The 26,413-nt window shown below is 44.7% G+C and overlaps 1 protein-coding gene across 1 annotated transcript in view; it reads right to left on the bottom strand.

The window, feature by feature from the left end:
* Positions 1–24,540, bottom strand: part of epb41l3a (erythrocyte membrane protein band 4.1-like 3a) — a 31,395-nt gene extending 6,855 nt beyond the window's left edge. Inside the window, exons 1-14 of the mRNA XM_076291022.1 lie at positions 24,378–24,540; positions 23,405–23,611; positions 16,931–17,035; positions 16,771–16,813; positions 16,137–16,212; positions 15,164–15,382; positions 14,294–14,381; positions 10,748–10,900; positions 10,325–10,422; positions 9,996–10,171; positions 6,091–6,368; positions 4,758–4,793; positions 3,573–3,761; positions 2,271–2,363 (exon numbers count right to left, since the gene is read on the bottom strand). Coding sequence (XP_076147137.1) covers positions 2,271–2,363; positions 3,573–3,761; positions 4,758–4,793; positions 6,091–6,368; positions 9,996–10,171; positions 10,325–10,422; positions 10,748–10,900; positions 14,294–14,381; positions 15,164–15,382; positions 16,137–16,212; positions 16,771–16,813; positions 16,931–17,035; positions 23,405–23,611; positions 24,378–24,530 — 1,914 coding nt within the window. The 5' untranslated portion in view covers positions 24,531–24,540. The remainder of the gene's footprint in view (positions 1–2,270; positions 2,364–3,572; positions 3,762–4,757; positions 4,794–6,090; positions 6,369–9,995; positions 10,172–10,324; positions 10,423–10,747; positions 10,901–14,293; positions 14,382–15,163; positions 15,383–16,136; positions 16,213–16,770; positions 16,814–16,930; positions 17,036–23,404; positions 23,612–24,377) is intronic.
* Between the last annotated feature and the right edge of the window lie 1,873 nt (positions 24,541–26,413).

Genomic DNA, 26,413 nt, shown 5'->3' with positions numbered 1-26,413 from the left:
TCTGAGCACAAAGTGGCCACTACGACAACTACTATGGAGCTACTTCACAAGCCCTAGAACACCAGTGCTTGAGGACATCCTCATGTCAATGTTTGAGACACAGATGGGCTCTCAACTAGATATTTCAAAACAACTCCAGCAAGACAAGACTGCCTAACCCCAGGGGATACACCTGCTTTTGAAAAACAGCTTTTGCTTTCACTATTTCAAGTCGCAAAAGACGGCAGACAACAGAGCCACATCAAAACCTCAGGAAGAGAGCTCTCTTATGAATAGGGCCCATGTCATTCAACATCAAGCAACATAGACTCTAGAGAGCAAAACATAAAGCCAAAACAGAAGCCATTTTTTCTGAAGGAAAAGGAAATGATATTGAGGCAAAGTGACACATTCTTTTTGTTTACCTTGCAGCTTGGGACTGGCAAACCGAAAAAAAGCTTATCATTTTTGTGTGTCTTTTTGTTTTAACGAAACAAAAAAGAACAATCAAAGCTTGTGCCCAAGAAGCCAATCATCCAAAGGAAAAGGTAAAGGGTGACACCAAACGCCAAAGTATAAAGCATTTGGCTCCAAACACCATGGTAAAGCATTTGGCTCCAAAAAAAGCTTTAGCAAACCATATAAGAAAGTGGCAAACCAACGGCATTCATGAACATTTCATCTAAAAAGCAAAAAGCACTGGCTTCACCATTGAGCAGCCATATCCGTATGTTTAAAGCCAGGCTGGGGATAGCTGGAAGGGAAGTGGCTTAGGGAAACCATAGTGGGGAATTGTGAGTGATTCAGTGCTGGCGTCATATACCACTCTGGCGGTGGGGGGCGTTTTGGCTAAATAGGACACGTGGCCAGGACTCAGGCGCGGCAGCTCAGGCGTTTGCGGAATGGCCGGGGACTTGAGCGGTGACCGGAGCGGTGATCTCATCGTCCTGTCTCCCAGGGCAGCGTCCGCCGCCAGCAGCTTCTGATCCAACTTCTCTGTGTCAGCGGTCTCCTCGCCAGAGTGGACGGCCTCTGCTCCCTCCCTCACCGCACTCGCGTCGGCCGGTGGAGGCTTCCAGGCTGGTTTGACGGAGATCAGCGGCGGCGGACCCTTGGTTGGCTTGGTCGGCTTGATCGGCACCGGGTCGGACAGCTCGTCTTCCGTGTCCACTGGGATGATCTTCACAGCAGTGGCCGTCTGGTCAGGGATGCTGCTCAGCGGGGAAGCGGAGGGCGATGGCAGGTCCCCGTCTTTGGCCCGGCTCGTCATGGTCACAATCTTCCCTGACGTGGTGTCGTAGGACTTGCCCAATGTGTAGGTCTTCTCTCGTACTTCTTCAGACTTGGCCACTGCCTCGTCTTGGAGGACCTCGAGGGGTTTGACCTCGGAGCTGGCACTGGCCCCGTCCTCCACCGCATTAGTCACCGAAACTATTTTGTAGCTGGCAAGGCCTTTCTTTTCTGCTACCTGAGGAGGGACTTTGCTTACTATTACCCACCCTTCAGAATCCTACATACAAGATACAAAGACTGTCGTTAGCCAGCATTGCAAGAAGGCACATTAGGGATTAATCTCACAACCACTGGATCTGTGGCTCACATACTCGACGTACTTAGTGAGATGAAAGGACAACAACGGCCATTTCAATCAACTGGGCAACAGGACTTCCATATCACACGGTGCTATGGAGCTTTATATAAACTTCGGCACAGGATTATCCCTTAGGCCCCTCCATTCTTAAGGCCGTCCACACTGCCAGTGGTAACATTAAAGACAACTGTGACAATAACAATGTGACAAACCACACTGACCAACAATAAGAAAAGCCCCTCATTATCATTCTTCGTGATAAACTAATGTGATGCCTAAAATTCGATGGATTCTGATTGGCTGTCAGTGTTGCTGTCGTTCACAAATTGATCTGAATGTGATACCCAACAATATCATTCTTCATGTTGTTGTTGTTATAGTATGTAGAGTGGACACTGCCATTCTTAGGAGATAGTGTTATTTGAAACTGTAGATTTTACAGTCTTAGCAGTGTGGATGGGCCATTAATCTGTCCCCGTGGCTTTTCATGCAGATAAGCGACAAACTGACCTGTTTTACGCTTGACTCGAATGTTGAAAATGTTTTTTCTGTCTTGTTTAAACTTTAACAACTAACAACCCCGCGCTGAGTTGATTGATCAATTGAAAAGCCTACTGTATGCTTGTAAAGCATCTCGGAGTGCCTTGAAAAGCGCTCTATAAATAAAAAGTATCAATATTATTATTTAACAAACACTTACCACAGTGGTGTTGGTCTCCGGGAGAGTGTCCTTTGTTTCGGGAGCCCCCTCGGTCACGTCTTTTATGTCCTCGTCCTTCCGGTCCTCTTTGGTCTTTGTGAATGGAAGCGGGGAAATCAAAGAAGGAAAAGAGAAACGTAAAAACTTTATCTCCGTTGGAATTAAAAACAACAATTGTGAGCAGGCAGCAGGCAGCGGCGCCATGTGGGCTTTGTCAAATTACATATTCCATTTGATATCTCACAGAGAAATTTCATAACTCGCCTAATGAGCAACTTCTGAGGCTGCGCCTCAATCCCGCTGCAATCATCCCCACCAAATGCATCCCACCTAATCATTCATAGCAAACATTTCATATTCACTCCAATATTCATCAACAACTTCTTTTGCGGCAAGCACCCTCTTCCCCATTGCGGGAATCAATTCAGCGAGACTCTGACTTTGATTTATGTCTTCAGTTAGAATAAAATCATACCAAATAAAGCATTGCTGGTGAAATGTGCTTTTCTAAAAATAGTTAATATTAATAAATATATGGCCCTTTCGTATGTTATTACGATATTGCATTTTGGCCTGTTTGATGATTATAGCTAGTGATGACACAAAAGGGGAGACTCATCCCGTTGCGCACACACACACACACACACACACACACACACACACACACACACACACGCTCCCTCCCTCTACCATCATTTGTGTTCCCCTTTTGAAGTAGTTACATTCACATCATTTATATAACGGGTCGATTTATCCCCTCTGCTGATGATATGCTTAGCAAAGCCAAATGTTCCACACACTTCTTTTTTCTTTTGAAGCAACACAGAGGGGAAAGTGATTTAGTACAGACATTTGCTGGCCATCCTATTTACAGATGTGTGGCAGAAATGAATGCAGCTCCTGTGGGCCCATGAGCTGTAACACCTGATCCTATTCGGTTCATTTCATGGCATCTCATAATGTACCGAAAAACACATTTTACTGCAAGTGAACAACATTTTCTGCACATGTCCGAAGCTACTGTGTCAGTGCACAGAGAGGAGTATTTTGATGGTCCAGTGTGAGTGTTTTGTACACCACATGGGTCCTTGGAGATGTAGAGAGGCCGGAACAGACAGATACAACAAAACAGGAAACGAGAGGTTTTTATTTATCCTCTCGACCATGGCAACCAAAGAACACGGCTTTGTCATGCAAGGACATCTAAATCTGGGAAATGAGAGGGAAAAAAGTGGCCGTTTGTCGTCAGTGACAGCAAAGGCCGAAGAGAACACAGCGTTTCGTGTGCGTGAGTGAGCTTACTTCGTCAGGGAGGAGGGGCTCGATCATGGGCGCCTCGTCCAGTCGCGGCGAGCGGAGAGGGGATGAGGAGAGGCGCTTCTCCCACTCGGTCAGGCCGGACTTGTCAGCGCCCTGCTCCAGGAAGGTCCTCTTCAGCTCGCTGATATTGGTCTGGTGTTTGACCAGTGTCTCTGGAGTGTCGTCTGCGTCCTGATCGAGAGAGAAACCGAGAAGAGGGTTGGTGTTGTAAGACCAGTGGTGGGTTAGGAAACCACTGTGACGCAAAGCCTGTTTGCAAATATAACGCAATCAAGGCAATGTTAGGACAAACATCTTTTTCACCATTATGACAACACTGTTAAAATTGCTAACATACCATACATATATAATACACCCCCCCACCCCACCCCCGACATACACACTCCTTAGCACACACCCCTCCATGCATATCAATCTGGGATTCTACATGCCCTCTATTGGAAATCATTGGCTTAAAGCAGGTAATCTGCATTATCCTCCTTGACAACAGTTGTACAACTACAGCACATGTCTTGGAGAACAATGTCATTTGGAAATTTCTATCAGTCCCATAGAGGGTCAGGGGTCAAAAGGAAATGACTAGCATTCATCTCTATATTGAGAAGAGGGTACAGCACATCTGATAGAAAAGGCTCCATCCAGCCCTCTCCACTTATTTCATTTCTGTTTCTGTTACACAAGATGCATTTGCAGTGACAGATCTGTACTTAATGCTTTGAAATCACTTAAAATGACAACGTTACTCTCTTCTTACCAAATCAACACAAACAATTTTGCATCCACACCATGCAAGCATCTTGCTGGAGCATCTGAGTTGAAAATCATTTCAGTAAACGCACTCCACGCATCCCGAAGACAAATGTCCATGCCATTACCACAAATAGACACTTAAGTTTTATCTTCAGACAGCTGGATAGCTCAAGCCACTCAATACACTTCTAGGTCATTCCATACCAACCTCAAGCATCAGTTTACTATGCCTGATAAAAACATTCTCTCCTTTTATTCTCCTTATGAAACTGGGCTGAAATACAAAGAGAAGATATCCTGTTTTCTCAGGAGCCTTGTTCATGAGGCATAGTCTCTCCATACGATATAGAATGTGCTTCATCCTACAGAGAATTCTCATTAGGCTGTTCAGTATGAGTGGAAATTGTAAACGGTTACCTGTGTCCTTAGCTCTGATTCATCGTCCTGGTCTGACTGCAGCCACAAAAAAATGAAGAGAGAAAGATTGTTACATTCACTGATGTATAATGATGAATTAAGCAAGAGGGATAACATGCAACTAACTCTTGCTACCAAATGAACACAAAAGGTATCGAGCAAAGATGAGGTGTCCCATGCCATATAAGACATTTTCAGATTTCATAAACTGATTCTGAGTTTGTGTTGCACAAACTCAGAATCAGTTTATGAAATCTGAAAATGTCTTATTTATTCCCAAGTGCTTAAAGCAAGCTAGCAAGAAGATCGATATCTCCAACGACATCCTTAATAATTAGGCTATTCGATAAGCCGTATCTGACGAGGAAGTCAGAGACACGATGGAGAGGAGATTTGCAGTGATAAAGGATGAGGAGGGCTAAGATGAGGATGATGAAGATGATGAAGGCACCATATAAACGTGCCTGCTGGTACACACCTCTGTGGCTGTCAGATCACCGTCGACAGCAGTGTCTGTAAAGTCAGTCTGTTGTGGGTAACAAAACCCACACATCCAAATTGAAGGCATAAACAGAAGAAGAACCACAACTGTCAGTCAACCATTCCCTCTAAAATAGACTCTAAAAAGACTCAACCATTTCCTCTAAAATAGACTCTAAAAAGACTCTGCGTGAACGTTAGAAGGTTACAGGGTTAAGATAACAAGAGCTCAACAGACTGGCAAGGAATACATGATTTTCACCTTTCTGTCTATTTATTTTGTTTTAAATGAAACATACCGGTATGCAGAATGGAAGAGTTCTTTTGAATTGATTAAATTATCTGCTGCTGACTAAATAAAGGAATTGTGAAAGTTCCTGTAAGAAATGTCACCCTGATCCTCATCAACACTCCACACTGAAGAGACGATGCTTTTTTTGATACAGCAAAACTGAGACTGAATCACAGCACCGCCTCGCTAAAATGTGAAACAAATAAATCCTTTCTAGGGCTCCATCCTCAGCACTGACTGAGCCTGCTGTGGAGATGCATCTGGACACACACCTGTGTGCTCTGATAAGTGGCTTGCACTCACACACCTGGATAAGCAGGCAGCAGGCGTACGGGAGCAGAGGCCACTAGGTTGCCTTTTAAAGCACACAAAAGCCTGTGTTCTGCTCCAGTGCTTCAGCTACCCAGAAAAGAGGTTATCGGGCCTGTCTCTGACGTAGGCAATGGAGACAGTTATATCTCGCCAAGGTCCGCTCGTTGATTGGTGGAAAGTTTTGGGCAAAGCCACCTGCTCGATGAGGAGTTTGGAGAGACGTGTCCGAGGCTGGTGCGGTGTGCGTACCTTAGTGTCCTGGCGCACGGGTGTTGGCGGGCTGGGCAGAGAGAGCTCCGTGGCCCTTGTCGACTCGTCCTCTTCCTCCAGGACCTCCACCACTCCCACGCTGGCGTGGATTGGGACGGCGATGGGGGTGAGCGGGGACGGGACGGAGGCTGCTGCTGCTGCTGCTGCGGCCGCCTCCTCCGCGCTCCTCTCCTCGGCCTTCTTCTCTGGCGTCACAGTGGTGATGAGGTCACTCACAGCGAAGCCCTTTGCAGTCCCGTACAAAGCCGTGCCCATCTCTGCACGCACACACACACACACACGCACAGACACATACACATACACATACACACACACACACACACACACACACACACAGACACATACACACATACATACAAAGATACACACATAAGCACACACAAATACAGACACGCAGACACACACACACAGACAGAGATGTTCTTTCATTACGGTGAAGTTTTCCTTCATTGCTCCAAGATTGCAGTAGATGTCAGGCAACTGACGCTACTGTGCTGCAATCTTTATTAGCACAATGTTCCCACATTCATCAGCGAACCCACAGGGGATTCAGGCAACAGCATCAAAGCAAGGGTCCATTAACACACCGAGAGACACAGAAATAGCACAGCCTTGCCTCCATGTGTTAGCCGTCAAAAAACAAGTAAAATCATCAAAATCATTGCACAGTCAAAATAGGAAAAGTCTGCCAAGTGCCTTAAATGCTATAGGCATTTTAAAAGCGTAGCATAAATATCTTCATGGATTCTTTTTGCATTTACACAAGCAATTAATCTGAAGCAAAACAGATCCAGATTAATAGACATGAAAGATATTTCACCCATAATTTAATAATGCTGCTGACATTATTTCCAGTAAAAAGATTTATTCAAATTATGCTCCTTAGTTGAAGCAGGTCCTCAAGTATTTTTTTTTTATTCAGTGCCCTCATATTCATTCAGTATTCATGTCAAATACAGGCTCAGAGAGCATTTGAAAGATCCACAGGAAATCAAATTAAAAGTAGCCCCTGAAAAGTTTCAAACCAGTGGTGCAGAAAACTTATTAATAAAATCACCAAAAGGTTACCAACACCTCCTGTATAGAGAGCACCTTGCTCAGACCAGGTTTAAGTATATAGTGCTCTTGCATGAAATTACTCTCTTGAAGGTTAGAGGATGAATGACTTCGGCAGCCCTGTCCGTCAAGTGAAGTGACAAACTGCATGAGGACATGACCCAGAAGAACTGGGCTGTAGTATTTTATTTCTCCCCCCCGAGGACCTCAATTTACAGGAAAGCTTTACTTTACATTTAATTCCTTCGACCCAAAAGGCAAAAAAGCCCCCCCGGTCCAATCCATTTATTGGACCGGCATACAAAGGACATGATTGCTTTATGGATCTAGGCCACGCAGAGGGTGTGTGTGTGTGTGTGTGGGGGGGGGGGGGTTGAGTGGTTGGTGGGGGTGCTTGGGTTTCACACCCGCTAGCCGACAGCATGTGCAAAAATGAAATCCAACCTCCGGAGCCGAGCACGGAAAAGTACCAGCGGCCGAGTGCTCCGCATGCTAGGCTTGCAGCGCAATCCGTTTCACAAAAGTCATGCAGAACAGCCAGTGGAGACGGACCGCCATCAGGAGGCTCACTATGCATGACGAACAAGGAAATCAACAACACTCTGATGGAGAACCAAACGAACGAAAAGCACATGAGCAAAGAAAGAGAGAAGTGGACGAGAAGAGAAAAGAAAAGATAAGATGGTTTAAGCAGCTGAGACTACAGCCCTTATGCTTTCCAACACAGACACACACACACAGACACACACACACACACACACACACACACACACACGTATGTGTGTGTGTGGTTGCTTGCACAGCCCTATAGCACTGCGTGCATCTACCTGTTGGTTTAGTGCCGTTTATAGTGGCAGGTGGCTTAAGTCCCGGGACTACAGGCGCTGTGTGTTTGGGTGTACTCTGAGGAGCTGAGGAGATCGATAGAAGTTAAGCGCTCTGGTAAAGATCAGACAGAAACACACTGCCAACTGTGAACATGCACAGAGAGGGAGGATCGGCCATTAGAGTAGCCTTGAGTACAGGAACACAGAATGCACTGCACACGCTATACTTTTTACAATTTCACACACAGCTTCTTACAGTAATGGGGCTATAATCATTCATTATCAATGGCACACATTTATAAATGAGTGTTTGTTTGCTAGACAAGAAAATAAAACGTTTAGAGTATGGTGATTTTCACTTTGACTTAGTCAGCTATCTAGAGACAAACACAGAGACAAACACAGACTCTGTGCAGTAAGCAGAACGTTGGCTGGACGCGTGGGTGGACATCACAAATGAAGCTAAACAACTGAAGGCATGAGGCCAACATGGTGACTGTCCTGCACCTCAAACTAGTGCTAATGATGGCAGATCAATCATTGAAGGTGGGCTGCTATTTTATCATCACACATGCACAGAGAGCATGGCGTCAGATCCCATCACACACACATGGAGGGAAGAAACAAGACATAGGCCAGGAAACAGCATTATCATCATCCTCATCTGGTGTAAGTCGTGGGTGACGGCCAGTGCTGGTAATCTGCCCAAAATACCTGAATATTCTATCGCCTTCATGGGGACCCAGTAAAAACAAAGAGTATAAAATTCCTCAATTAATCGTTCAAAGAAGGACTGCCAAGGCACAGATGTGCGTCCTAGTGCAAAGATTACCCACTGGGGCGAAAATAAGAATAACACTAGTAAGCTGTAAATCCTTGCGCCAAATGGCTCCGCATCCTCCTTTACAAGGCATGATGAAATACAAAGAAACAAACAAAAAACGAGAAACAAAGAAAAGAAATGCTCTTATAAAAAAGAAAAACCCATCCTGGCCTAGTCACGACAAGCCATTGACAGCGTGCTGGTGGCTAAGCTGGCTGTGAGTGTGAGGACATTAGCAGTGGTCTGGGAGTGGAAGATAAAGCGCCATGGCAAGACTCCCAGCTCAGCCGGGGATGAGGAAGGCAACGGGAGTGACGTGGATAAAAACGACAACAACAAAAAACACTGGAGAGACCGTGTGACCGAGTGAGTGTTGCATGTGCCGACGCTGACAAAGAAGCACCGTATACACTCAGCTAAGCCGAGAGAGAGAGAGAGAGAGAGAGAAGGAGAGAAGGAAAGAGGGGGGGTGAAAGGGAGAGAGAGAAGGAAAGAGAGAGAGGGATAGAGAAGCGGGGGCAGAGAAAGAGGGAGAGAGAAGGAGAGAAAGAGGGATAGAGAGGAGGAAAGACAAAAGGGACAGAGCAAGGGAGGGAGGAGGGAGGGAGGGAGGAAGGGCTCTTTCCTAATGCACTTTAGCGCCCACGAGCCTAATAAGATTGACAGCAGAAAGCAGGCAAATATGGCTTCATCAAGTCCCGCAGCCAAAACCTTTTATGAGAGATTTTTATGCTGTCATGACCTCGGCGGGCGAATCGCTCACAGAGCTTGAAAGATGTGTATAAAAGTGCAAAGTATGTTTATAGGCAACAGCTTGCAACAGTATAACAAACAATGGGGTGATGCACATGGGTGACAGGGCTATTTCAGTTTTCTCTTCAAGGACTTCAATCTCACAACAGCATTCAAAAGCTGTCAAAAAAAGAAAGTTATTCAAGGAACAGTGCCCTTCAACAACGAGAGAGGTCATTGGGTCAATTTTTCAATTTCCCCCCCGAAATGTTCCAATACACTGGAGGCAACTACTGGCATCTGAGTAACGACTTACAACTATTGCTAACTACTGAGACTTGAGCCCTCGTCTTCCTTCTGAGTTAAAACCACACTAACACACTGTATACTAACAGCTGTAAACGTGAACTGGAGAAGTGTGGGAATGTTTTGAGAGTGGCTCCTACCTCCGTCCAGGCTGCGAGACATTCTGTAGCGCTTGCTGGTGGAGCGCTCAAAGAAGGGCGCAGGGCGGACTATCTGGGAGCTGGCTCTCCTGGTCTGGGCTTGGGTTCTACCACTGTAGCGGAACTTAGAACCCAACGTCAGGAACTTTTTTGGCGGTGTTTCTGGCGATACCAGCCTATAAAAGCCCAACATATCATACATAAGCAACTACCAGTATACTAAGTTACATTAAGTTTGCAAATCAGTTCAAATAATTTCACAGAAAACTGGTACTTTGGAACTGCATTATTATAATGACAGATATGCCACATTTTTTTCAAAGTCTCACCTGAAAAATGTGTGATGCTCCACACACACCTTCCACAGTCTCTTGGCTGCTCGATGGTTTGGTAGCTTAAAGCCGATTGTACTTTCAAACTGCTCAAACTATTCACAACACACCAAGACAAAACACGTACAATTGATCAAAGCAGAATTCATCGTCAACAAAGATTTTACAGGGCAGTCAGTCTGACAGGGAGGCTACATCGGCCACGTAACTGAAGTGTTCTGCAACAATTAGCTTCCACTATAATCAATAGAACTGGCTACACCAGACGTAATAGCAGCGTGTGCGTTCGAATCAAATGAGAGCAGTCTTCTAAAACTATTTTTACGCTCTGCGAACAGAGCACTTCACTTGCGGACCTGGTTTAGCTCGGGCCTGAGGTCGTCAGAGGTCAGTTTTGGGGTATTCCCTAATGCGTCTCACCTCCCCAGGCCTGATCTTGATGTAGAAGTTGTTCCTCTTGTAGGAGATCTTGAGGATCTTGGGCCAGGCGAAGCGGTTGATGCGCAGTCTGTCGCGGTAGATGAGGAGACCGGATGAGCACACGCCCAACATGATCTCCACCCCCTCCGAATCCTGGGGAGAGACACCAGGGGACCGGTCATATGTGCATTAGGGAAGTGCATGCACACACACACACACACACACACGCACACACACACTCTCTCTCTCACACACACACACACACACACACACACACTCTCTCTCTCTCTCTCACTCACACACACACACCGTCTCTCTCTCTCTCTTACACACATACACACACACACACCCTCTCTCTCTCTCTCTCTCTCTCACACACACACACACACACAGTAATCAAATGCAGGCACACACACTCACACACCACTCTGATTCCCAAAGGTCATTGAGATCGTGGAATGGCTCTTTTTTGAAAATGTTAGGCATTCATTAATCTCCACAGAAGGGAGATGTTCCAAATGCATAATTCACTGACAGAGGTACAGGAGAGGCACAAACAATTGGAAAAACTGGCAGAAAGGCAATTTTTGAATAAAATGAAAATGAAGATGTTTGTGTCATTTTTCCTCTAAATATAACCTGACTGTCATTTGTAAAGGGATTGTTCTTTCAAAATCAAATTTAAACAAAAATGTGTCGGGGGAATACACTGCTTCTATCTACTTCCTTTACTAAAGTTGCTAACAAACAGTACAATATATTCCATTTGAAATACATGATAATAAATACAGTACTATGCAAATCTATTCTATTATATCATATATTATATATTAGATGTATTAAGTTTTTAACACCACTTTTGAAAAAAGCATTCCAGTAAGACATTCTAGTAAAGGTAACAAAGGAACAGATCACATGGCAGATTAAAAAACTAAAGGCTACAGCGGTCTAAATCTACTATGCACCACCAAGTGTACCAGTAGATTAATTGATGCTGTTATGTTGTTCTTGCAATTATTCTTGTAAGCATTCTCACATTAAAGCATTTTTTTCAGAAGTCAAAAACCTGTGAATGGTACAGTATGGCATGGCACATATGTTTAAATGTGACTTTGTTTGTACAATCCCTCTGTACGACTGTGTGGTGATTCCCTGGGCAGGTAAAAAATAGACTGTGTTTTCAGAGGAAAATGGGCTGGCGGACTCCAAAGGTACTCTCACCACTCCACTCTGTTGTGTCTGCAAAGCTCTTTTGCTCCTTTCTTTCAGTCTCGGGCTCCCAAGAGCTCCATGCTGTTCCGGCCCATTCTATATTGGGCAATAAGGTCCAGCAGTAGCAAACTATGTTGATGTCCTACATTTGTTAACGGCTGACCAGGTATATCAAAGCACTTACAACCCCAAATCAGAAAAAGTCGGGACGTTGTGTAAAATGCAAATAAAAACAGAATGTGATGATATACAAATCTTGTAAACCCATTTAACCTATTTAGCAGCAAAAAGGACATAGACAACATATCAAATGAAACTTTTGACTATTTCATGGAAATACACACATATATTTTCCATGAAATAGTCAAATTTGTAATTTTCAACATCTGATATGTTGTCTGTGTCCTTTTGGCAACTAAATATGAGTTTACGAGATTTGAGATTATTACATTCTGTTTTTATTCACATTTTACACAATGTCCCAACTTATTCTGATTTGGGGTTGTAGAAAGATGAGTGTTTGCTGGCAGCTTCATAAGGCCATGGCCTCCATACTTCATGGAACAGAATAAACAGAGCAATTTATACTAATGCATGCTACAAAATATCTACTCAATGACACCAACTCCACAGGGCGAGGATGAGATCATTTCCTGAGATGGGTCTTTCACTGATGGGGTTGACATTTCACAAGGCAGACATGGGGTTGAGATGGCTCTACACACCTTGCTATGGTACGGGTAATGGGCTTCTTTATTACACTGGGAAGGTGATTCTAAGATACAAAGGGGTTAAACTGACCAGAGACTATGCCCCTGTGCTCAATAACATTTACACTGACTACAGACTACAGTCGGTCGCCACCGTGGAGGACAAGGAGGTTGAGGAGGGGGAAACCAACTGTAGCCTGGGCGATGAGGTTCTAGCTACAGGGCATGGTCATGCACAAGGACTCGGTCAGACACAGAGAGAGAGAGAGGACACAGACGGGACAAACTTGGACACACACAAATGCAGCCTTACCTCCCCCTTAGCCGGCGACAAGCAATCAAAGCGGCTTCCTACCAACTAGGGTCAATCAAATAAGGAAAAAAGGAATAGAAAAGAAAAAAGAACAGAAGATAGGCTGATCTACCTGAACTGAAGGAGACAACTCTGCTTTGTGTCCTCTGTGTTGTCACATGACACTGTCTTCCAACCAATCACGGAACAGTGACTATTGTGGAAAAGTCTTTGGACATACAGAACACACCCAGAACCACTTCCTGTGTTACTTACTGAACTTAAAGCCCTAGTAATTAATGTGTAAAACTCAAAGCACCATTACAGAAAGATACGTTATACCTATTACAACCCGTATATTACTAACATGAACTCTGGCTACAGTAATAAAACTATCTAATGGGCCTATTACATAGTCACAATTAATGAAATAAGTCACACTGATAGGAAGACAGAATAATTTGGGACAATTTAAATGTCAAGTGTGCAAATTGAATAACTGCACACACTGTAACATCAATAAAAAAAACATTTTAAGCCAGCTGACAATAATTTGATGAGGCCATACTAATCTTCATTAATTGCTGGACATTCTACAACTCTGTCTGCAATGTCTAGACAACACCTTGCAAGACTTTACTGTATAAAAGTTAAAAGCACACTAGAGTCTGCCCTTACGTCCAGATACTAATTAATGTTTTGGCTCGACCAATGCTTCATCCTTCTGGCCCACTGCAGTTTGTTTCATTTCTGCATAAATCTGTCATGGACCTCGGCCAATGCCTCGCTTTGACTGTGACACATAATTACAGTCGATTGGGGGCCAACATCTAAAATGCCTCTTGGCACTTAAATGACAGTGATCTACTGTGCAACACAGCTGACATTGCAACCAACAACAGAAAGCAATCGACTCAGAGAAAAACAACAAACAAAACATTAAACAAACACTGAACACAAAACATAAATTAGCCATTGGTCAATGGGCCATGTCACATTTAAAGCAAAACACTTCTGGATTTGTCGCCACCACAAGGTGGAAAGTTTTACATAGCTATAGTCTGTTCCTTTTTTAAAAACGTTGACATCTCTAGTCTGTGGTCTCCATATTGCTATTGTGTTACTGTGATTGTGCCTATGCGACCAGCTGCCTTTCACCTTCCAAAGACCAATATGGCTGCTCAGAATTCAAGAAACAAAAGACAGGGGGTCACGCAACACTGTCATGCAGGCTTGACTACTAAAGATTGATAAAAAAGACAATAAACATTAATACAACTTTAAGAAACCCCTCATTTAGGATGCGTCAGAAGATCTTAAATGCTCCCGTACCTTGGCATGATGAAGGTCCACTCCGTACATCGAGAGCTTTTTCACATTCTCCAGGAAGTGCATTTCAGCCTCAGCTGGCGTCATTCCTCTGAAGGAAAGCACAAACAAACAAACAAATAAATAATAGGCCTACCTTTATTTTATATAGCACCTCCTTGACAAGGCAGCCCAGAATGCTATCCAAAAGAATTAAATCACACACAGACCCTCAAAATGATTACCAGTTCAATAAGGGAAATGTTCACCTACAATAAAATAGAGCAAGGCTCAAAATAGTGAAAGAAAAAAAAACAAGGTGCCAGATAAATACTTCAAAAAAAAAACCAAATGAATAAAAACACAACAACAGCGGATAAGTTCAAATAAGCAGAGTATATGTGTGTATGTGTGTGTGTGTGTGTGTCTGTGTGTGTGTGTGGGGGGGTCCTTGTTCAGAATTCTTAAACGCTATAAAAAATTGCAAGTCATCCATAGCAATCTCCTCTGGGGCGTCCAGCATTAGGAGCTGGAGCCAGTCAGTTGGAGCCACCGGGCCACATAAGAAATGAAATCTTGTTTGGTTAAAAGGTTTGATGAGAGAGAGTGCACACTGGCATCCAAATGAGAAAGCAGATACAGTTGGCCTGATGATCAGATATACAGCTAGGGTTGGCTCCTCAAGTTTGAGGCCCATTAATGTAATGTTTTGTGAATTGGCAGAACGGGTGGTCAACAGCAATATAAGCTGATGGAGAACAGACGCAGAGGTTGGAGGTGATTAGCCCCTTAATAGGCTCTTAAGGAAGACAGACATGGACGGTTTCATTACCACATTCAGTAGCTCGAGAGAAAACATTCACCGAGCTCCAAGGCCTGTGTATAACCACATACTTATAGTTCTTGTGGAGATCCATGACTTTTTCCTCCATCTCCTTGGTTTGGTTTGGCGCAAAGCGGAACTCGCTGACGTACTCGCTGCCGTACTCGTCTGGGTCGAAGTCACCGAGCTCTGATTGGACACTGTAGGAGCCGAGGACAGTGTGTGTGGCAAACGAGCACGGCAAGCGTCCAGACACCACGTCATCTCTCAGCTGTAAACACAGATAGTACCTGCAGAAGAGAGAGAGAGGACATGGTAAATGTTACTTTATTCAATATGAAATATAAAACAGATTATTTTTGATATGTCAACATTTTATGAATATACAAAAAATGGATAGGAACGCGTCCTGGACTCAAAAAGAGTTTCTTTGAGGTGCACTTTGGATGGGAAACATCTAAGACATTAAGACAAAAGAAAACTCCAAGGCACTCTCTTAGAAAGCTTGATGGTGAAATGCGTCAGAGTTTTAAAAAGTTCAAAATGACCATTCCATTAGCATGAAGGCTTTCTGATTGTTTAAAAGAGAGTGCCATGGTTTGATATTTGGCTTGGTTTTGATATTATAAATATATCTGCACAGAAATAGAGACTGTAGGACAGAGTTATGAAGTTATGAAAGATGGTGGCAGAGAGAGGAGAGAGTATTAGAGGGGAACTGACAGAGGGACGGAGAGAGAGAGAGAGAGAGAGAGAGGGATGGAGGAGGTAGGGATGGAGAGAGAGAGATCCTGAGAAACAGGGCAGGGTCAGGCAGATGGAGAGATGGAGGTTAAATGCTGGAAATCTGGACAAAGCTGCAGTTAACAGAGTGTCCTCTCACTGGCCAGACTTGACTTTGAGTCTGTCTGGCTCAGACGAGTCGTCAGGACTTTAGCGCAGTAGTGCTTTGAACTGACCTTGACTCTGAGTCTGTCTCGCTCAGACTAGAGTCGCCAGGACTTACGAGGGACTTTAGCGCAGCTCTGTGTGCTTTGAACTGACCTTGTGATGTCCTCTGAGAGCTGGGCGGGGTCTGGCGGGTAGAACTTCACATTAAAGGAGAAGTTCCAGGGCACTCCTGAGTGGCAGACAGAAAGAAAGGGGTTCTCAGACCTTTTCTCACCATCACGTGAAGACACACGTGGGGTTCTCCATCTTATTTCCACAACTCTCTCTATACTGCAAGACTACAATGTGTCTTTGATCTAAATACTTGACTGACATTATCCTGGGCACTCTTAATTGGTGGAACATACCTTAAGCTGGGCAGACAACGTTTTTTTTCCCCCAGTCGTGCACAACATGGTAGCTCACACTATACGTTCAAACTATTCACACTAGTAAGAGAGACGACAACTAATTCACGTGCCAGAAATGAAATATGATCGGACCGGAACACTGATAGTTATGTCTTCTAGTGTAATTCGGTGAGCCAAACTAATGAAAGACATTAGACAGCAAATCAGCCCGATTCTATTGTGTGTTGGGTCCGAATGAATAAGGGCTTTGAGCAGGGTTACATGGAAGATATGCTGAGAGGAAAGGACAAATTGAGAACACTGGAAAAAAACACACATTTCTATAGCTTTAGTACAATAAAATGTATGAAAATGCTTTTGTTCGGTTGAACATTCACCTCGAATCTGTTTCTTCATGTCTTTGGAGGGGTCCAGCCAGTTCTGTGAAGGACACCAAACTCTTTAGAAGTTGTGTGAAGGACACCAAACTCTTTATGAGTTGCGTTTTGAAGAAAAGTGAAAAATTCCTGAATCCAATAAATGGTCAATGTGTCTCACCTTTTGGTTTTCAATGTCACGGAATGTGATGCCAAAGTAGTCTCTTTCTAGAAGGTTGAGCTGCTCACATACTTTGTCAAATAGTACCTGCCCCTTCTCCCGTTTCTGAAATGAAGAAAATACAAAAAAAAAGAAAAACAAACAAAAAAACAAACAAAGAAAAACAAAATTAAGATCCAAGATACAGTATATTATAAAGTAAATTCTTGAAAATAATTTCAAGTTTTCATTCCTAATTCAACCAAGTGGAGAGCAGAGACGGTGCAAGAAGAACACTGGAGAGTAAAAGCACAGAGAGGGCTGAATATTGGAGTTAAGAGAGGGCCAGGACCAAAGCCATTTGGCATTTAAGTCTGCCTTCTGAACTTTCATCTTATCAAAGTGTCTCGCTAAGAAGATTAAAACCCATCAGTATATCCCCTCCTCTGACCGCTGCCCATTTATTATGCGGGGTGCCGGGAACAGCCAGTTCACACAGACCAATCCAACAAAACCCATGCCAGCCCTGCCCAGCCCAGCCCAAGCCTCCAGAATGGCACAAGGCACCAAGCTCCAACGCCACCATCTATGATGTATGAACACACATGGGCAGCATCATGTATGGCATCATGCACTTTACATGGTGCAGAAATGAAGCCAAAACTGGTTGCCATTGGGTCTACTGTACAGTAAGTGCTTTGTCTGGAGCCACAGCATGCTCAGTAAACTATTCAATCTCATCAGTTCCACCCAGAATGGACAATGTTTAGACATTTTTAAGTTCCTTCCAGTGGTTGGACTTTCAACTGAGCGCACACCCTATTGCGTGCAGTGGGATGCCAATAGCTGGGTTCCCCTCCAACTTTCTAAAGCCAATTTAGACGATTCCAATAGGAAATCCTGAGTTCCACTAACAACCTTACACTTTGATCCTACACCCATTCGCTACAAACTCTTCACATGATTAGGAGCGTGTCCATTTTTAATTTGCGTAACACACTGTGTGGAAACGCTCACTGACTCACATTTTCACAGTCAAATTACCATGAATGCACTTAAATTATGTGAAGTTGGATGGAAAAACCCATCTACTGTGAACAGCTCATCAGCAGCAGACAAGAGTGGGGGTCTCTGGCTCCACAGCCCAAGAGAGGGAGTGTGTGTGTGTGTGTGTGTGTGTGTGTGTGTGTGTGTGTGTGGAGGGAGTGGAGAGTTATGGGGCGTCACCAGGCTGGAGGAAGCTATCACCGCCACAGAGGAGGCTTGGCTCTCTCCCCTGGGACACACTACTCACTGCAGGCTGACACACATCAGGCAGCTTGGGGGAGGAGATGTGTGTGTGTGTGTGTGTGTGTGTGTGTGTGTGTGTGTGTGTGTGTGTGTGTGTGTGTGTGTGTGTGTGTGTGTGTGTGTGAGAGAGAGAGTGTGTGTGAGTGTGTGTGTGTCTGGGTGACAGACATCAGGTGGCTTGAGAGAGGAAGTGTATATTTGTTTGTGTGTGTGTGTGTGCGTAAGTAGAAGGGAAGAGAGAGAAAATGTGTGTGTGTGCGTGTGTGTGAGAGAGAGAGGTTGTGTGTGTGTGTGTGTGTGTGTGTGTGTGTGTGTGAGTGTATATGTGTGAGAGAGAGTGAGAGGGTATGTGTGTGTGTGTGTGTGTGTGTGTGTGTGTGTGTGTATATGTGTGTGTGAGAGAGAGAGGTTGTGTGTGTGTGTGTGTGTGTGTGTGTGTGTGTGTGTGTGTGTGTGGAGGAGGAGATGGAGTGGGTAGATGAATGGGGTGGGGTTGCACTCATCGGTCATCATTCTAACCAAATGAGAGCCACTCAGTACCTGCTCTCTCTCTCTATTCCCACACAACACCATTTAATTTGCACAAGTATATTCTCAGCCTTATCAGACAGCACACTGCATATTAACTAAAGATCTAAAACACTGCCCATATACCATACATATCCACCTGTATGCATTTTACTGCATTATTATTATACGTAGTGGTGAACAATATCAAAATGACATTTCCATACACAGTATATTGCAATGTAACAGTGACCAAATGTTATATAACAGATATATAAGATATTTTTGTGTGGAGATATGAAAAGCCGGTGACCGGGTCAAGAACTCACAAAGGACCGTCAGCACAGTAGTAGGGTTGTCTGAGGTTCAACAGCATTGGGGCGATAATTCACCCACCCGCCAGTGGTAATGGGGGCCTATGGGACCATTTCAATATTCTGTAATACTCTGCAACGCACAGAGGCCTCTATACGGCCGACCCTTGTGAAGTACAGCCTGAACGCGTCGCCGCCATCAAACTCTGAGTTTGCTCTGCTCTGCTCGACTCTCTCTTTCATACTGTGTTATGTGCACTGTAAGCCAAGCCGTTAAAACATGGAAAAAATGTGTATGGCTTTTTGCTATTTGGCCATCCAAAAACAACACTGGTGCTGTCCTGAGTCTACATGGGTGAGAGAGGAATGTGTGCAAGGCCAGTGTGAGAGGTGAAGTGCTAAGAAGGGATGACTTTCAGGCCACATTCCTGTCTCCTGGAGAAAGAAAATCAACATCCTGAACAGTAGGAAGCTTTGCTCCACTTTGTTAGTGTAGTTTAAAGCCTCATCCTCTCCTCTGACGGAGTAATACTCTTGCCCGTAACTCGGCCTGGAGCTGCAGAGGCTTCTCAAAGCAAGGGATAAAAATGCCATCTTACGATTACTGTGGCACGCACCCAGGGTAATAATATATCATATCACAATATAACACTGCCTTGGGCTAGTGGTAAAAAACAGCCTGAGCCACCTAACCTAATTAAAAGGCTAATTTTAACAGTCTCCATTAGACATTTTGCATCGCCTCTGAAACCCTGCAACGACAGTGGCATCTGAAGACACCTCGAAGCTTACACCTCAGGAATAAAAACTCACATAATCTAAAAACACAGCCAATGCTGCGCAAAGCCCTAGAAAACAAAAGATGGCCACTGAGGAGAAGAGAAGTCTCACTTCTGTCCCTCCAACACTCCGTCCACCCATCTCTGACCAGGCAAAACAGAAGGAGATCTGGACATTTCTAATGCTGCAGATTATCCAAAACAAAAGCAATCTGTCTGATCTCTGAACATAGTCATTACCAAACATCTAACGGGCCTCTCTGCTGAAACCCCCATGACTCTGACTGTAACCATTCCCAGCTGGGTTGCGGCCATTATGGCCGTTTGTGTGTTTGGTGTGGGCTCGCTGGCTAATTGGGATCCGGATGCTGACCTTTGGGTCACCGCCGTGGTGATGAGCAGGACCACGTGGACGTACTGCAACTCGGCCACCCTGTGACAGACGTGTCACAAGCCACGGACGCATAAGGCACACACACACACACACACACACTAGTATACTGATAGCAATAAAATGTATGGTTAAAATGGATAATAATTTAACTTCAAGACTACTTTTAGTTAGCCATGTAACCCTTCATGGTTTTAAACAAAGACCCCATCCCCTCCCCCAATGGAATGCTAATGTGCTGGTTTAAGGCCTATCACTTACACAAGACAAAGGATGCTTCCTTGATATAATGTATCCATGTATCATGAAATGTAAATGTATTCATGTCTGGTATCATTTTGATAGTCTCATTACAAGGATTGTAATGATGCGATTGTGAGAATGTTTGGAACATTCTATAAGTGATATTTCTGATATATAAGATATCTCTCCTCATGCTAGTCATATAGGTGTGAAGTGGGTGTGAGTAGGTGTGTCTGATACCAAGTGAAGAGCCAACCAAGTGGGATTGTTCTTGGCGCCATTTTGTTCTTTGTTTAAAACATTTAAAAGTAACTAAACTTTAATGTTTGTCAGATCAGATTTTGGATTGTCAGACTAAGGATGTAGAGCGGAAGAGAGGAGTTGGCTACAGGCCAACCTAGGCCTTTCAGGCCTGGGATAGGCCTACATAGACCGTAGACCTTTTTTGTACCCTCTCAGCTTGTAACAGAATAAACCTGATTCCTGAGTTTTCCTGAAGTTCGCCAGTCTAAGATCAATATTAAGTAATTATTCACTACAATTACTTTCAATACACACACAGTCATTTCCACTCACACATACAAACCTATACACATAACACTATCCACACAACCACACACACACTCATACGTGTGAAAATGTATCTGCAAATACACACACACACACACACACACACACACACACACACACACATATTCCATCAACATTACTATCACTGGAACCTATGCCAACATCTCAACAATGCCCGATAGCTAGGACAGGCAGCTCAATAATCACTGTAGCACACCAAAGATAGGAACACACACACACACATTCACACTCTCAATTCTCACCCACTGCAACCTCGACAACTCCAGTGATACAAAGCATGATCATTCTGGCATGGATAGACAGGTCTATATGCGCGCACACGCGCACACACACACATCCAAAGGTCAATGCCAGTCAGACCCTCTCATATTTTTGCAGACATACCAGAGATGCCTGTCCAGTCAAACACACACACACACACACACACACACACACACACCTGTACACACCACATCCCTAGACACCCTCCCGCAGCTTTATCGTCTCTCCATTAGATGTAAACACTAATCTGGCCAAATCCAGGGTTAGCCGGCCCAGCAGCACTAAGTAGATTGGTTTCCAGTTCTTGGCTGATGTGATTTTGAACTCAGCATTGTCCTGCTCAGACAGCCCCGGACAGTAAATATGACCGGCTGGCTGGGTGGATTTATACGGCATGATGGATGGATTCTGAGTCTAAAACAAAGTGACAGGCTAGGCGGGAGGGCTTCACGTCCCTTTCCAGGGACTTCTGCGTTGCTTTTTTGGGGGGATGAAAGAATAAAAAAAAAAAGAGAGATTGGATGTCCAACAATCATGGATTAATCAAGAAAATAAAGATATTTTTTCATCTCAGAGAGAAAGAACATGGCAGTGCCTAGCGCTTACATTCTGATTGCAACTGAGCAGACAGCGGGACACAAGAAACACAGAGATGGGAGTCATTCTGATGGCTACACACACAGGACAAACAGAGTTTCCTAGAGAGATGAAAGAGTGCGCCGTCTAAGCTTTGCTTAACAAAGAGATTTGATGACAAACAACATTAGCACATGAGCTCAGCCGCATAAGTTCACAAAGCGGGCGGAAATGTTCCTCAGAAACGAAAAGCATTTCCAAACATCACACAGCAAACACTACTAAAAACTGACACCCTGGCAATATTCAGAAATGCTATATATAACAGTCAGACAATATCACAAAGGCTGAATATTTTCAGCCTTATTTATGCCTCTTTGAGACTAGCACAATTGAAGCAAAGGAGCTAAGTGTTGAATGCTAGTCTGAAAGACAGTAGCATGATCTATTCTGTGCTAAAGTGCTGAAATCATTCAGAACAATGCCACCTGGATTTGAACCATGGAAGGGGCATCAGGCTTGTGTTGCTGACAAACATATCAACAATATCACAGCTACAGAAGAGCCTGTGAAGAGCCTCCCCATCGAGCGTGATAACACAGCGCCCATGGTGAACCAGCAGCAGGGTAGATTCTACAGAGAGCAAATGACTTTTTGTATTGTTCAACTCAATTACAGGGAATTTTTGTTTCTTTTTGAAGTGTTTCTCATTGTGCCATCCCCTCATTCACTGAATGGTTGACCAAAAAAAAAAGAATAATTGGATATAACAGAAGGGAGCAGAGAGAGAGAAAGAGAGAGAGAGAGAAAGAGAGAGACAGAGACAAAAGTGTGGGATAATGGCATCCCATCAGAGACCCAGACTGACAAGCCCACTCAGTCTGAGTCGAGGCAGCTCTGCACACATCATAACAGCTCTCTCCCACCCATCACACCCCATCGCCATTAGTAGCCCATCAGTATGCTGTTTGGGCGTCACTGTTTATTTATCTCTTCACATCTCCCCTGCTCTGTGGGCCACAGCTCCTTCATCTGTCTCTATTCTGATAAATGACACCAACGGAACAGAAGAAAATGGGATGTTCTAAAACGCCACTGCCCTTGAGGAATAAAATACAAGATCACATCAGCTTGTCATTTCCTCAGAAGTATACTGAAACATGGAATGTAGCAAAAACGTATGTGATGTCCTTCCAAGTTAGCCTGTATGTAATTCCAAGTGAAATCACATGCTGTCACCCTCCTCTCCCTTTCTGGCTCCCTCGCTCTCTCCTTCTCCCCTGCCCTCCTCTTATCTCTCTTCTTTGGCTCTTTGATCGTTCTTCCTTTTCCTCCCTTCCTCCTCTCCTCCCTCCTCTCCACTCCCCTCCCCCCCTCTCACCTGTGTACATGCTGTCACGCTACCTTCCTTTCCTCCCCCCTCTCTCTTTCTGGTTCACTCACTCTCTCCTTCTCTCCTCTTATCTTCCTCCGTTAGCCCTGGGATCGTTCGTCCTTCCTCCCTCACTCCTCTTCCTCCCTCCCCTCCCCCCCCCTCTCTCACCTCCACTACACAGGTGTAGTCGGAGCCGTCCAGGAGGGTGACCTTGCACTGCATGTTCTTGGGCCTCTTGGCCGCCTTCCCCGGGGACCTTGAGAGCTTGCTGGTGGACGATCGGTGAGAGGCGAGGTCCTCCTCGCCCGGCTGGTAATCGCCCTTCCCCTGTGGGATACCACCGCCGCCTCCTCCGACGACCTCCCTCTCTCCGTTCTGTCTCCAGGAGGGGAAGAGAGAGAGAGAGGGAGGGAGAAAGAGAGGGAGAGAGAGAGAGAGAGAGAGAGAGAGGGAGGGAGAGAGAGAGAGGGAGGGAGAGAGAGAGGGAGGGAGAAAGAGAGGGAGAGAGAGAGAGAGAGAGAGAGAGAGAGAGAGAGAGAGAAAGAGAGAGGGAGGGAGAGAGAGAGGGAGGAGAGATGGGGGTTAGTTGTAGAAATGGTTCAGTGGCTCTGGCTTTTAAAGCTCCCTAGAGGGATCTGGATTGGGCTGAACATATATTTCTGCACAGGTTGTCGCAGGCTCCATACGTACGGAAAGCGGAGCACAAATTGAATGGAGGGATCGATCCTCTACAAATGGCACTCTGTGTTCATACGAATCATCTAAAAACAGCATCTTCTGAAGCAGTGGAGGAGCTCCTTTGTAATAATTGTAAAAGCCTAGTTATCCGAGAGCCACTGAACTATGAAAGCCATACATGTGAAGGTATGATATACACAGTACACAGAGCCAGTGTGTTCAAACTGATGTTGCCATTCTCAACACAGTGATAGTTTTATCACGGTAATAACACATTTTTACAAGAGATTCCAGTACCCCTGTGGGAGACAGCAGAAAGTGAATGTGTGTTGAATGACTCAGTGAGTGAAGTAACAAATGAATGAAGAGAGTGACAGATAAAGAAGATAACGGTCTAAATGACTGAGTTAGTGAATGAGTGAGTGAGTGAGTGAATGAGTGGAAAAAGGAGTGAGCGCATTACCTGCTCTTTCCTGAGGGGGGTGCTGTGGGCGGCGGCTGGGGGAAACTCCTCGGGGTCACACGGTTGGCTGTCCTGGGGGGGTGGGGCTGTCTGGGCAGGTGCCGCACCGTCCTCAGGTTTAGACTCCAACTCCGAACCTGGCTCTGTCGTCATGGTGATTCAGACTACAACAGCAAAAGCAACACAACAAAAATACTGGTGAAACGGATGCTTTTTTAAACCTTAATTCCGCTTCTAATTTCCCCAGGCTGTCCCTTGCCAAGTATGATAGCAATTACAGGCTGCCATCTTTAAAACAATGCCTGCGTCTACCTGGCCCTGAGTGCTAGGGAATCATTCAGTACTAGTACTCATTCCCCAATACTAGCCTGAGGCTACAACATGGCTTTACTACACTATCTGAAATGGTTGTTGGACACATTTCACTTTACAGTCCACATTGCATATTGATGACATTGAATGTTTTTACAAGGCATTATCGCAATAAACATTTCAGGGTTATGCAGTAATAAATCACAGTGACACACCCCGTTTTTGGTCAACAGAGGGCCCCAATGAAAGGCAGCTCGCCATCATCTCATGGGGTGACCCAACACTGAATTGAATTTATGATCAATTATGAATATACACGCATTTGTGCAATCAGGAGATGAAATGCCATTTGTCACCTGTCACCAGGCCAGAAAAACACCAGCTACTGGAATCAACCTTGATAAGAATTTAAATCTATCAGCTGAGCTCCATAAGTGTTTTGATTCTCTCCGACAGAGGACTTTCACCATGCAGATGAAGATCATTACACCTCCTACATGACAATTTACTGAACTAATGAGTCCCCTTAATAAACATTTGTTACTCTGATTATTAGGCCTCCTGGTAATTGATATTTGTTGGCAAATTGTACTGGCCTTCATTAACGTCAGTCAATTAATGTAAATTACACAAAACAGATTTGTAATCAAAATTAAGTAGGAGATACAGGGCCTCAATAAGTGAAAGAGTAGTTTACCCCCCCCCCCCCCCCACACACACACACACTATTTGAAAACAAACAAACAAACAAGAAATTGAATACTTCAAATACAATTAAAGTGAATGACACAGGCATATTCCATCTCTGCTTTTTTATTGCTTGTTTCTTATCCACAACACACCAATTGTTTTCCAAATGCTTCCCATAGTCCTCTGATTAAGCATGACAAGGTATTAGGGATGCCAAATGAACAGCCATCTAAAACAGTAACATGAGAAGACAAACACCACGGTGCAGCATAGTGACCCAATACCCAACCTTTGGCCCGAATGTCTGACATTGCCTGGATTTGGGGGGGGGGGGGGGGGGGGGGGTTATAGAGGGAGAGAGCATGCACCATGGGGTGCGTACGTGCATTGGGGTGAAGTTCTGTCAGTCAAAAACAAGGCTATTTTAAGAGTTATTTTCAGAGTTGTGTTTACGCTGCTGTCTTGGTTTCGGGTTGTGGTGGTAGTGGGAAAGAGAGAGAGGGAGAGAGAGGGAGAGAGAGAGAGAGAGGGAGAGAGAGAGAGAGAGAGAGAGAGTGTTGGATATGTTTGTGTGTGGTGGGCGGGCAGCTTTCTCGTGCAAATGCCGAGGGGCTTCCAGTATTACACCCCTCACACACACACACACACACACACACACACACACACTCACACACCAGAGGCAGCCAAGGAATGGAGTGGGGAATACGATTGCCTCGCCACACCACACCCTGTGGGTCCCTTTTTGCAGGGTTTTGTTTTGATGGAACCCTGCCAACCCACTGCACTATTTTTCTTCACACACACACACACACACACACACACACACACACCAACACACACACACACACACACACACCAACACACACACACACACACACACACACCAACACTCACACACACACACACACACACCAACACACACACACACACACACACATCACCTTGGGATTTGGCTTGTTTGTTTTCTTATACATGTTTCTTCTTAGCTACTGAAAAATGCCCTCTGATGTGTCTGATGGGCTGGACACTGGATG

The sequence above is a fragment of the Alosa pseudoharengus genome, unplaced genomic scaffold (assembly GCF_046254945.1).
Source record: "Alosa pseudoharengus isolate Yale_2024_CS ecotype anadromous, Long Island Sound unplaced genomic scaffold, YU_APseudo_1.1 YU_APseudo_1.1_scf_18, whole genome shotgun sequence".
In the NCBI taxonomy this organism is placed as follows: domain Eukaryota; kingdom Metazoa; phylum Chordata; class Actinopteri; order Clupeiformes; family Clupeidae; genus Alosa; species Alosa pseudoharengus.
Note: the sequence above shows the minus strand (reverse complement) of the source record. Positions and strands in the feature narration are given on the sequence as shown.